The 12,836-nt window shown below is 43.4% G+C and overlaps 1 protein-coding gene across 1 annotated transcript in view; it reads left to right on the forward strand.

The window, feature by feature from the left end:
• The first annotated feature begins 3,274 nt into the window (after window positions 1–3,274).
• Window positions 3,275–12,836, forward strand: part of CEP250 (centrosomal protein 250kDa) — a 56,709-nt gene continuing 47,147 nt past the window's right edge. The window contains exons 1-6 of the mRNA XM_015408207.1: window positions 3,275–3,457; window positions 6,344–6,400; window positions 8,440–8,522; window positions 8,658–8,823; window positions 10,502–10,608; window positions 12,334–12,579. Coding sequence (XP_015263693.1) covers window positions 3,275–3,457; window positions 6,344–6,400; window positions 8,440–8,522; window positions 8,658–8,823; window positions 10,502–10,608; window positions 12,334–12,579 — 842 coding nt within the window. The remainder of the gene's footprint in view (window positions 3,458–6,343; window positions 6,401–8,439; window positions 8,523–8,657; window positions 8,824–10,501; window positions 10,609–12,333; window positions 12,580–12,836) is intronic.

Here is a 12,836-nt window from a genome sequence, read left to right on the forward strand (position 1 = left end):
TTTGACAACAAAGGTTAAAATACACATTACCCGGGGGACTCATGGATGGTGCTGTGATGCTGGGGATTTAACTCTTCTCCAGCAACACACCATGAAGTTTCCCAAATAAATGTTATTATGTGGAGCGGGGAGGTAATAGATAGGGGACATACAGAGTAGCCTAGCCAACTGAGATTAATAAGTGGTGAAAATTCTAGTTGTGAGGCAGCACATCCCTTCAAAGTTCCAGTTGAGGTCGTGATGCACTGTGAAGGGCAGAAAAAAATATGTATTGTTGTAAATCAACCTCCTTGCATGGCCAGAAATGAATTCAGCAATCTGAACACAAGCACATTCAAAACAGCCTTTCTGTTTTTTCATACGTGAACATCAACACTGGGCTCAAAAAGTGGGTTCAGTGACACATGTAAATTTCATCTGAGATAATAGGCATTAACTGATCTTGAAAACTTCTAGTTACTAGTACTTTACCTGACACAACGTTAATCCTAATCAACTTCAGTCAGAACTTCAGGTATCTGAGGAAGTGCTTGTGCACAGGAAAGCTTGCACCTTGAATAAAACGTTGTTGTTTTTAAAGGTGCCACTGGACTCAAACTTTGTTCTGCTGCTTCAGGCCAACACGGCTTACCCAACTGAATGCAACTTCAGTCAGAAACAGGTCTTTTTGATTTCCACTGGGATTTGTTTCCAAATCAGTCGCATCGAATTACATGGAATTTGGTGCCTATCAGGATCGTAGTTTTACAGCTTAGTCCTATGCAGAACTCGCTCGATTCCAATGGTTTAAGGGCGCCTATACTGCTACGATAGTGCCAACAGAAGAGTAAAAAAGGATGCGTGGAAATTGCTAGTGACAAGGACAGACAGGGGTGTAGGTAGGGAGCAGGCGCGCCAGAGCCGGCCAGCGTACACGGCGCTGTTTTAGAGAGCTTCGGGGCGTGGTGTGAGTCAATCCGGGAGGACCAAGATGACGAATGAGCGAGATCCGCTGGCCCAGACAGTGAGCGGACCATACTGCGGTTGCTTCCCTTGTTTCTCGCCCGAGGGGCTGCTGTGAGAGGCCTAGTCTAGTTGCGCAGGAAATCCCGGCCGCCGGCAGGAAAGGGGGCGGGGGGATTGTGGCTGGCGGCGGCGGCGGCGACGACGACGACGAGTGCATTGGTTACCGGCAGTTTGAGCAACGGACTGGGGCCGGTTGTCTGTATGTGTCGGCTTAGGGATATCGCCTGCGCGGCCCAGTCTTGTTCTGAGCGCTGCATGTGCCCCAAAGGCCAGAGAGGCCAAGGCCCCGACGCTCGTCTAATGGGCAGTAAAGCTCTTCTAATGGGCAGTGCAAAAAGCAAACCGTTCCTCTGCTCCCGCTAGGCGGGCGGGTTTCCGTTGCCGGAGTTTAGGGGGTGTAATATGACTCTCTGACGGCGAGCGCGACCTTTTTTCTCCACCCCAAGAGAGCCTGCAGGCGGGGGCGGGGAAGGAAGTTTCACCGGCCGTGCTGAGGTGAGCATCTCTGGCGCACGTTCAGGCAGACTTCGTAGTGGGCGGGGGAGGCTTGGGGTTTGGTAAGTCAGAGGTAGAAGAAGGGTAACAAGTAGTTTGCCTTTAGCAAAGTTAGGTGTTGCTATGGCCTCTTAGTTCGTGTGTCTGTTCTTGTAAGTTCCAGAATTGTGGTGTGTAGCTTTTTTTTAAAAAAAACCCTAACTCAAAAGGTGCAATGGTGTATTCAAGTTATTTTCTCCTTTGGGAATAAGCCCAAGTAAACAGGCACAGCATTGGTCTGGGGAAGTTTTATAGTAGGTGGGTGGTATCAATATATTGTGCTAGTTTTTGAAGTAGTATTAGGGTAAATCTGAGAGGCAAGGCTTTATGTGCTTGAGCAGTAGGTCCTGTGCACTTTCTAGGCACATTGATTTCAGAGTTACGTCCAGTTAAAGTTTTATCTAATGTTATTCCTTGAAGAGTTGAGAGATGTTGAGGACAGGTGGCTGAATGAGAGCAGATCTGCCTCTGACTGACTTCACACCTCATTCATGGAATTCTTACATGCTCATTCCATGTTGGAATTTGCATTAATCCTATATGCACATAGGGCAGTTCCACATGAATGCAATTTGTTGTGATATAGAAGTCACTGCTTCATAAAAAGTTCATAAGGTGACCTGCTGATGGGAAACTTGTGAATGGTGGGGCTGTGTATGCACATAGAGGTGGTGGCAAAACTGGTAAAGGCATAGATTTAGACAGACTGTTAACCAGATCCCTGGAGAAGAAAATGCCTTAGGAAATAATCTTTGGATCTCAATGCCTGTGAAAAATATTTCTAGTTGAAACATGTTAGCTTTTTAGTTGAGTACTTTTTTTTAGCCAGACAGCGACTTGAGCTTCATCCCTCTTCTTATCAAAAAGCTCCTAGCTGTATATGCTGTCCAGCACCATTCGGAGAAGGATGGGTGCAAATGGGAGGACTTGAGTGAGCTGGCCAGGAAGGACACATGGGCTGGTGTTGGGGAAGAGGCATGCAGGCAGGTTGTTGGAAATGGGTATCTGAGTGGAGAATGTGATGGCAAGCGGGGAGGGGGACCTGGACACTCTCTGCCCAAGGCCTCCAAAACCTGGAATCTGACCTGATTTCATGAGTGCTTTGGGGAAGCCCTTATTCTGATAAGAACAAAAGATTAACCCCAAATCGGTCAGTAGGAAACTATCTCTCTGATTCTGTTAGGAAGTGCAGAATTATGGATGTACCCATAAGATCTGAAGGCACTGAGCAATGGCCTCACACTCTCTTATGGCTGTGAGTACTTGTGTATTCTTATTTGGAAGTGTAAAGGAACTATTTTTCAACTGAAGGTCATTGTACATCATTTGCCAGTTAAATAGTGTAGCCCTGTGTAGAGTTACTCCAGTCTGAACTCAATAATTCCATTGGGCTCAGACTGGAGAAACTCTGTATAGGGTTGCACTGTAGATTATGCACATGTTGTCAACCAATAGGAATGTTGGGATTTGCCATTTTTTCCTTTCTACAGAATAGAAGCCTCCTGTTATTGAGAGAATTAAATACCTGCCCAGAACCTTTCTTGCTGCTTTTGTAAAATGAAGTAGATTAATTTTTGTTCTGTATATCACATTTTAGTGTAGGATCATAATTATGCTCCTGTATTTACATAAACACGATGCATCTTTTCACTACCACCATTGCTGCTGTTGAGGAAACAGGAATGATCCACCTTGTCTGGCAGATTAATGAAACAAGTCTTCTGTTTGGTTTAAGATGGAAGGAGATCAAGGGGCCAGCAGGATGAAAATGCAGACGGTCCAATTATTGCCAGATGAACAACTAGTGGCACTGCATCAACAGATGATAGAAAAAGAGGTATCGTATCAACAAAAGTTACAGAGTTCACAGGAAGCACAGCACAGGCAAGCGGTCCTTGTTCAGAAGCTGCAGGCGAAGGTAAATCTTGTTGCATTTCTGATGGTATTGAAACAGGTTAATAAAACTGGATTACAGAATTAGAGAGAAGTGCAACCCCCCCAGTATGTTATTTATGCATTTGATAAAATATTTGTACCCCACACTTTGTCTTGGCTCAGAGTGACTTGTAGGCAATAATTAAAATATTACAAATTATAACCAGTTAAAACCTTCAAATACCTCCCCCCGAAAAGATGTCTACTGTGTTTTTATTTATTACAAGATTAATAATATTAATAAAATACAGTTTATTAAAATCTAATATCCACAATCAGGACCTTATTCATTTTATAAGAATGCTCTCCTGAACAGTTCCACTGTGGAGTGCTAAGAGTATGAGAACCTTTGGTGTCTGTTTTCCCTTGGAAGACAAATAACCACATAGGGAGAGGGGAACTGGAGAAGGAGCATGGGAGAGGGTTAACCTTTCCTCCCTGTGCCATAGCCTCAGGCTGTTTGGGAAAATCTGCTCACAGTTCTTCCCCCTGTCTTACCTGATGTGGCCCTAAATGCAAAATTAAAGATGACGGTGGGGCACCAGCCTGGGCATATTCTTGGCAAGTCACCCAATTCTAAAACATCTCTCAATATTTTTATTTCTTTCTGTAAGCCATTATTTTCCCCATTCCCACTTATATATTAATTTCTGATTCTCAGTACTTTCATGTGATTGTGGAAGATTCCAGAGATGTACTGGAAAGTACTAGACTCAAAATACTTTTTATTCAAGTATAAGAACTATTTGCTGTTAAGTTCTACACAGTTTGGGGGCTGCGGTGGCTCAAGTGTTTAAGATGCTGAACTGTAGACCTGAAGGTCGGTAGTTCGACAGTTCAAGACCTGCGTGCTGCATGGTGGAATGCGCTCCCGTCTCTGGTCCCAGCTCCTGCCAACCTAGCAGTTCGAAAGCAAGCAATTGCAAGTAGATAAATAGGTACCGCTTTGGTAGGAAGGTAACAGCGTTCTGTGTGCCTCGGCGTTTAGTCATGCCAGCCACATGACCAAGGAAATATATTTGGACAGCGCTGGCTCTTCGGCTTGGAAATGGAGATGAGCACCGCATCCCTAGAGTCGGATTTGACTGGCTTTTGAGCAAGGGAAACCTTTATCTTTACTCTACACAGTTTTCTTAGATGTCTGTATTGTTCCGCAGATACACTTTGTTGTCATTTTTTGTATATTTTAATTATATTTCTTTTACTTATGTGGTTATATTTTTATTTGTTGGAAGCTGCTTTAGGATCCATTAGGGAGAAAAGTGGCTAGTATATATACTAGCTAACTATATTTCAGTAGTCTGTTATGCTCTTCTGATGTATCATGATACAGTATGTTGAGGCAGGTGAGTGTGTACAGCCTCTGCATTTATTTATTCAATAATATTTTGTATTTTTTTAGAATCAAAAGACACTTTCTTGGACCACATGTCTGGAGGCTTTCTTGCTTAATTGTTGACTCCATGTAAGCCATTGAGAGCATAGCCAGTGTTTAACTGTAATATATGCATGACTTACTGGTGCTGGGTCTTTATGAAAGCAAACTGATTTTATTGTGTTGTTTATATTCTTAAGAGAGATTTATACCACATAGAAAGCTTGTTATTAAAATTAGGCGTGGCATTTCTTTTCCTTCTATCTGTGTCAGTCTTCTTCAATGACTGAATAAAAATAATGTTCAAGGAGCCCTTTAAGTAGCAGGTGAGCGCTTGTTGTTCGTGTTAATTGTCTTGCTTATTCTATGAGCAGTGTTGAGCCTTCCATCACCATAGTGTAGCAGGCCAGTGGATATTTCATGGAACACTATGCAGGAGAACATATTCACAGCTGGTACAAGCCCCACCTAATCTTGAAACCATTTTGTGCTGTACAATTGTGTTCTGGCAGTGTTTGCATGAATATTAGCTGTAATGCTTTGAAAAGGTACCAAACTTTCTGCAAGCTCCCTGTCTATGGACTGGCATCTCTACAAATATAAGTGGTTTCTTTCATTGGTACATTAGTGCACATGGCTGCAACAAAGTGTTGTTTCATGCAGTGAGCTTTCCTTCCTGCTGTTGAGTGTTAGCATTTTTTACTGTATCAAAGACACATAGGTGCATTTACTAAGCAACAAACTAATGCATGGATAACTAGACAGTTTGCTATTAGAAGCATTGCACTGTTTTGCATACTTGAGAAACTGTTCTTGTACTTTGATGTGGCATGCTGCCTAAAAAACAATTACTTTTGTTTCCCTCTCATTTTATTTACCTATTGAAGCCTGTGAACACCTGTGCTCTTGTTCAGCCTTGTTTTAAAGGGTAACCAATCCTTTGTGAAATTCACAAAGTTTTTCCTGAGCAAAAATGGCAAACCTCTAGCTATAAGAAATATCCCATGGGGTGCTGTTGTACTAGGGTTACCAAGTACCTACTTTTGAATTGGCGGGGGACACATGGTTCCCAGCCGGAACATCCCTTGGTGGAATACATGGCTGCCGCACCATGCCTTCGCCCAGACGTGATGTCAGCACGCTGGGCACATAGCTGGGCGACGCTCTGGCAATGGAGCTGGACCATTGAGTTTCCAGCTCCATTGCCAGAGCGTTGCCCAGCTACGTGCCCAGCGTGCTGGCGTCACATCTGAGCGACGGCATGGTGCGGCACATTTGTTTTCCGCGCGGGAATGTTCCTGACAAGACATATGTGTCCCCCGCCGAATCAAGGTAAGTACTTGGTAAGCCTGTGTTGTACGTATTTACAGATAAACTCATACTCACTATTTGCTTATTAATAATTTTTATTTTGTTTTATTGAAATTTAAATTGCAGAAAATATATAGCAAAACGTGAAGAAAAAAATTCAAAACAAGGTTCTGTTCATTACAGGTGATACAATATCGGAACTGGTGTCAAGAGCTAGAGCAGCAACTGGAAGCAAGCAGAGTAAGTTATAAGGGAAAGGGCTGCTATTTCCCCTCCCCCCCCCAGTACTTCCACTGTTGTTGACAAAGTGCTGGTATAGAGAGTGGGTTGGAAACTTGAAAGAAAATGTTTCTGTTCAGGGGAAACTGATGACTCATTCCTTGACGGTAATTCCTCCCATGTACTTATTTATTGACTTCATTTATACCCCACCTTTCTTCACAATGGAGGCCCAAAGCACTCTACATCTTTCTCCCCTCCATTTTATCCTCACAAAAACCCTGCTTAGGTAGCTTAGGCTTAGAGAGACTGTGACTGGCCCAAAGTCACTCAGCAGTCTTCTATGGCAGTGGGGATTTGAACATGGGTTTCTGAGATCCTAGTTTGACAATGACCAATGAAGAGGACCTAAAGAGCCTCTTGCTCAGGGTAAAAGAGGAGAGCACAAAAGTGGGCTTGAAGCTCAACTTCAAAAAAACAGATCATGGCATCCGGCCCCATCACTCCTTGGCAAATAGAAGGGGAAGTTGTGGAAGTAGTGACAGACTTCACGTTCCTGGGATCCCAGATCACCGCAGACTGTGACTGCATCCATGAAATTAAAAGATGCCTGCTACTTGGGAGGAAAGCGATGGCGAACCTAAACAGCATGATAAAAAGTAGAGACATCACCCTGCCAACAAAAGTCCGCATGGTCAAAGCAATGGTATTCCCAGTAGTCATGTGTGGCTGCAAGAGTTGGACTATAAGGAAGGCCGAGCGCCGTAGAATAGATTCTTTGGAACTATGGTGCTGGAGGAGACTCTTGAGAGTCCCTTGGACTGCAAGAAGATCAAATCAGTCAATCCTAAAAGAAATCAACCCTGACTGTTCCCTAGAAGGCCAGATAATGAAACTGAAGCTCAAATACTTGGGCCACCAAATGAGAAGGGAGCACTCCCTGGAGAAGACCCTGATGCTGGGAAAGATTGAAGGTCAAAGAAGACGGGGACGGCAAAGGATGAGATGGTTAGACAGTGTCATCGATGCAACGAACATGAAATTGAGCAAACATCAGAGTACGGCGGAAGACAGGAGGGCCTGGCGGGATCTAGTTCATGGGGTCGCGAAGAGTCGGACTCGACTGTGCGACTGAACAACAACAAAATACACAACACTGAATCTTCTGATCAGTGTTAAGATATCATATCTAGCTATATGCCCTAATATCACAAACTTCTCTGATGCTAGCACTGTATTCACAATAAAAATACTTGAGAGAAAACTGAACTATGTGTTAACCGTGCACCAGTCACATCTTTCATTGACAAGCAATAGGCAAGAAATGCCTACATAAGCAAACAGAAGGGTGACATGAAGCCAGCATCACCACTGCTGTAATACTGTCGTGTATTGTGTGTGCTGCCAAAAGCCCTGATGTGTGAATGGGTCTGGAGTGTAGAATATTAAGGGAATAATTCAAATAAGCTTCGAAAGACTGAAAGGGAAGCACTTTCCTCCTTTACTGTTTCCCTGCTTTGCTCTTCTTGAAATAACAACAGCACCAGCTTTACTAAGAACATTTTTAGTTTTATGAAAGGGCATACTTGCTATAAGAGCTTGTTAAGATTTTGGTGGGTGGGGTTGTACCACTGACAGATCCATGGTCACGGAGTTGACTGATCTTATTCAGGTTCTTCAGAATACGGAAATGTCACCATGCATGTAAAACCTCTAAGGGCCAAATAAGGGTATTTAGCATACAGCACAAACTGATTAATTCTTCTGTTGCATCACCGTGGAAGGAACGCAGTGTCCAGTTACCGAAGAGGAGAGTATGTCCCTGTGACTAAACTGTGTAGTCCCTAAAAATAGTGGAGGCCCAATTATCTACTTCCCCACTACTTATTTGAGGCCAGGTTAGGGATTTACCATGAAAAAATATATTAAAAGGGAAACAAATCTCAAGTTGTGCTCATGCCGTTGGCTTATTAGTCTGTGGAAGTAGTTGCATATGAAGCCAAGGGAGGGGACACAATAAAAATATTATTTTGATCGAATTACATGTCTTTCTCATGAAGGGATCCTGTCCACCTCAGCGGGATTACAAAGAAGATCATAGCCTGGAGAAAGCACTAATCCAGCTGGAAGAAGAACAGCAGAGGTGAGCGAGGGTTTTATCTGTAAATCAAATCCTAGCTGGGGCTTGAAGAAAACAGTGCTGCCAGTGCAACTTCCAATGAGAATGAATATTTGAAACTGAGGTTTGCTAATAATTGTTCTTTCTTTTGAACTGCAGATGTGAAAATTTGGCTGGTATGAACATTTTGCTCCGGGAGCACCTGGACAAGGCCAATGAGGTGAATGAAGCTCTTCGAGAAGATATCAACAAACTGACAGCTGATTGGATAAGGTCCAAGGAAGAGTTGGAGCACAAGGAGAAGGAATGGCACAAAGAACGGGAGGTAGGGAACCGTCAGTAGTAAGGGTAGGGAGGAACAAGAAGCCATTTATTCAGGTTGCACTCATATATCTATACTGTGTGATTGGTCAAGCTCAAGTTGTATATAGGCATATAATTTCTTGCCAAGCTCAAGGGAAACTGGTCCTATCTATTTATAGAGATAAACCATTCTATCCATTTATATCCATTCTATCAATTTATAGAGAAAAATGGCTGTGTGCAGAACTGATTGCCTGGTACTTGCAATCCTCCCTGTCCAATAGTTTTGCTTCAGAAATTGTCATTTAGGGGGGAAAACCCAAATTTTAAATAACTAGATGCCCATGCCACACTGCTGAGGCCCTGTCAAGTCAAGTAGGAATGCCTTTCTATAGTTAGAAGTATGTTGAAATATAGAGTTTCAGTAAGATCACTGAAATGGGAAGTTCCTTGTTTCAAGCTGTTGTTTCAAGCAGTTGCAGTAGCACTGTTCTTTGCTGTCTGGGTAATTACTCTATATACAAGGGCGTTCTTACTAGGGATTCTGTATAACTGCAGATCCTGATTATTTGCGCTATTCTGTAATCTGGTGATGTGTGTGTACCAGGCAGGGTAGAGTAAAATATGACAGACAGGCAGGGTAGAATATGAGGGGAGGGCAAAGGCTATGGCTTGTTCCCCTCCCCATGTATGGTAGGGAGGTGGTACCAGCCAGCGTCCTGGCCTCTAGGGAACAGAGAGAACTGCTTTATTTTTACTAGCTTGCAGGATGGTCTGCAGGGGTGTGTGGGATGAATAGCAGCAGATGCCAAGACTTTGTCCCCCTTCCCCAACACTAGGCAGCTAATCTTTTCTGCAGACAGAGAGGAAGTATCTTTGTTTTGTCTATTTAATGTATTCTTACACTGGATGCACAACAAAGTTTCAGAGCCAGATAAAGCACAGGACAAGGTGTGCGTGTGTGCCCCAAATCAGTGGAGATGTCAGAAATAGTGATTATGTGAATGCTTCAAAAATTTCTCAATCATTGCTCAATCCATTTACTTTGCTTGCTCTGTAGATCTCATTGTGGGGATCCTCATTTATACGGCCACCTCTTTAGACTTTAAAATTAGTTGTGTTTGGCTGGGTCACAAGTCCCTACACAGCCACAGTGTTTGGTTGCTTTTGGGAAAGAACTGCTGCTCTTGTGCCTGTGTAGAGAGAGGGGGTCTCACCATCCTACTTCTCCTGCATGCAGGCTGAACAGAATACCTGGATGGCAAGGTCATAATGCAGAGCTTATTCCTTTTTAGCCTGGGCAGATAGATTCAGAGACTCTAGCTGCTTATCTTCCTGCCATGTAACTGATACGTGACTTCCTGTCACATGTATGTAGTTCAGTAGAGCTCACACTGCCACTTTCTAGATCCTGGGTCTAGAAAGGTTGAAACCATTGCCTAAGAAGTGGTTCCATATAACAGTAATATTTGTATTTACATTTAATATTTTGATTTATATTAAATATATATTTAATATATTTAATATTTTATTTATATTTAATGATGTAGAGTCCTTGTTGTTCTTTAAGTGCTTAATGTTATTGTGAATGCTGCTATCAGTGACTGAGAAAATGTGCTTGTAATACAATGTGTCTTTAAAAGGATTGTCTAAAACAGGTAAACTAAGCAGTTAACTTGCTGTTGTCTTTGTCTGTATAGCACTTTGACAGATATATGCAGGCAGAACATGATCGTATCCTTGGTATATGGCGTCAGGTGGTGACCTTACACCGTTATTTCCTGGAGATGAAGACAGCAACTGACAGGTGAGGAGGAACAGGTTCCTCTTAGTTAGTCAAATATAAAGTTATTTACTGCTAAACTTTATGAGGCAGGTTTCTTATTACCTCAGTGAAGAGAGCTATGTCATGTGGCCTCTATTGCTGTGCAGAAATTTCCTCTGCATAATTTGGGCCAGCAATGGTTGTGGTCTGCAGTGGTCTCCACAGTTGTCCTCTAAGTGGTGAATCAGCGTAGCCAGCAAAATGACCTTGTCTCAAGCCTCCTTCAGTCCCCTGGCATATTAACTCCTCAGTGTTCTGCAGTGGCTAAAGCTGTGTATGCTGCAGAGTGGGAAGGTTCGGTATGACTGTGGACATCATGAGACAATGCTCTTCTCTTTCTGTGTGGTTTGCATTAGGGCTGTGCTGGCACTTGGGGCTTGATATACTTGCAGCCTCTCTCTAGGTATGCTGGTACTCAATCTAGCTATTCTGAATTTTGCAGCATTCGTGGTTTATATATTTATTGACAACGTTCCTCCCCTACATTGTAACACATTGAATTGTTTATAGAAGGTAGGCAAATTGGTAGCTGAATCAGCCTCAATGTTTAGTTCCTAGAATAAAAAAGAATAGCTTCATGTTGGGTTTTAAATATTTATTTACTTCATTTATACTGTGAGTGTCCCCTCCTGTGAGGTTGCTCTCCCCGCTCTCTGCTGCCGTGCCTTCTGTGTCAGGGTTCCTCAGGCCTCAGAATTGGGGAAGGTAGAATGCCAACTGAGTACTGCAGATGCCTCCCTTCCTCCCCTGGAGCAGTGGTCTGTCTCCTTCTCTGGCATTGTGCTGATTCCTTCCTCTCCAGCCTGTCTGTGAAGCCCACCTTTTACTCCTACCTCCTCTGTCCTCAAGGAGTCAATCATCCATCCCTTCCCATTCATCCAGTAGACCCTTCCCCCGGGTCTGGCCTGCCCTGGCCTGGCCTTGTGCGTTTCCCTGACCTGGTGTCCCTCTTCTGTCACCTGCTGGCTGACTCCTGTAGATTCTCTCGTCTGCCTTAGGCAAGTAGCTTGTTCCTTGGGGCATTTCCCTCCCTCCAATTGCTACAGACCAGGTAAGTATCCCGGCTCTGGGGCCTCAGTTGGGGGGGGGGGGTGCTGAGTCCAGGTCCAGGCTCATGTCTCCTCAATGAGAGTCCAAAGCGGCTTGTATAATTTTCTTTTTTCCCCATTTTATCCTCACAACAGCGCTGAGCATTTGAGACTTTCCCCAGCAAGTTTCCATGGTAGAATGGGGAATTGAACCTGGGACTCCCAGAGCCTACTGTGTGTTAAAGCTTAAACTTTTGCTCATTGGGACACAGAACTAAATATATAGTGGCAGAGCTATATTCTTTGGGAACATCTATACTGCTTACCTTCTGAAGCAAGAACGTGCGCTTGGAAGGTTGGCAAAATGACAGTAGAAGAGAATGCCCCATCTCTCCTTCCAACCTTCTCCTTTGTACTTCCCAGCATGATCTCTCAATGCTCCTTTCTCCTGCACTACATGGGGGTGGGGGATTGCAATATTTTAGAATTCACACAGCTGCTCAAATGATATCCACCTGGATGTATGTTCAATAAAATTTATTTCTGGGATTTGAAATTTTCCTGCAGTATTTTTAGACTATGCAAATATCAGGAAAAGTTTACTGTTTTTCATCTTGTTTTAAAATCTGTAAATGGAATTTTTGCTGTCCAGTTCCTGCATTATTTTCTTCTGTTTCAGAGATTTGTCTGAATTACGTGCTGATCAAGTAAGGCTGTTTGGCACTATACTTGTCAATTGCTTCCGCCTAAACTCTGATCAACTGTCTTGGGAGGCTAGGCAGTTAGGAAGCCCTGACCTGCAGGGTCAGATCCAACAGCAGCAATTTGATGCGAAGCCTGAGAAAACGGATCAGAGTAAAGACACATGCCAGAAAGCACAAGCAATTGGCAGCGGAGACTTTCTGAAAGAGGATCTTCAGAGAAGGTAAACTACATTTTAAATATATACTAACAGCTTCCCTCACTTATTGTGGATTTTTTACTGTTGGGACAACATGAGATCACTTCAGATAGTTATTTTCTTCCAATGCCTGATGCCTTTATAAAAAGGGTTACACCTGGTATAGATGGCCGGGAGAGTTAATTGCTATAGAACAGGGGTCCCCAGTCTGGACACCTTTCCAGGTGCCCATCAAGTGTTTTTAGAAAGTGGGCAGGACCCGATGGCATTTTTGCCCAAGA

This window comes from Gekko japonicus, unplaced genomic scaffold (genome assembly GCF_001447785.1).
Source record: "Gekko japonicus isolate JY-2015 unplaced genomic scaffold, Gekko_japonicus_V1.1 scaffold211, whole genome shotgun sequence".
Taxonomy (NCBI): Eukaryota; Metazoa; Chordata; class Lepidosauria; order Squamata; family Gekkonidae; genus Gekko; species Gekko japonicus.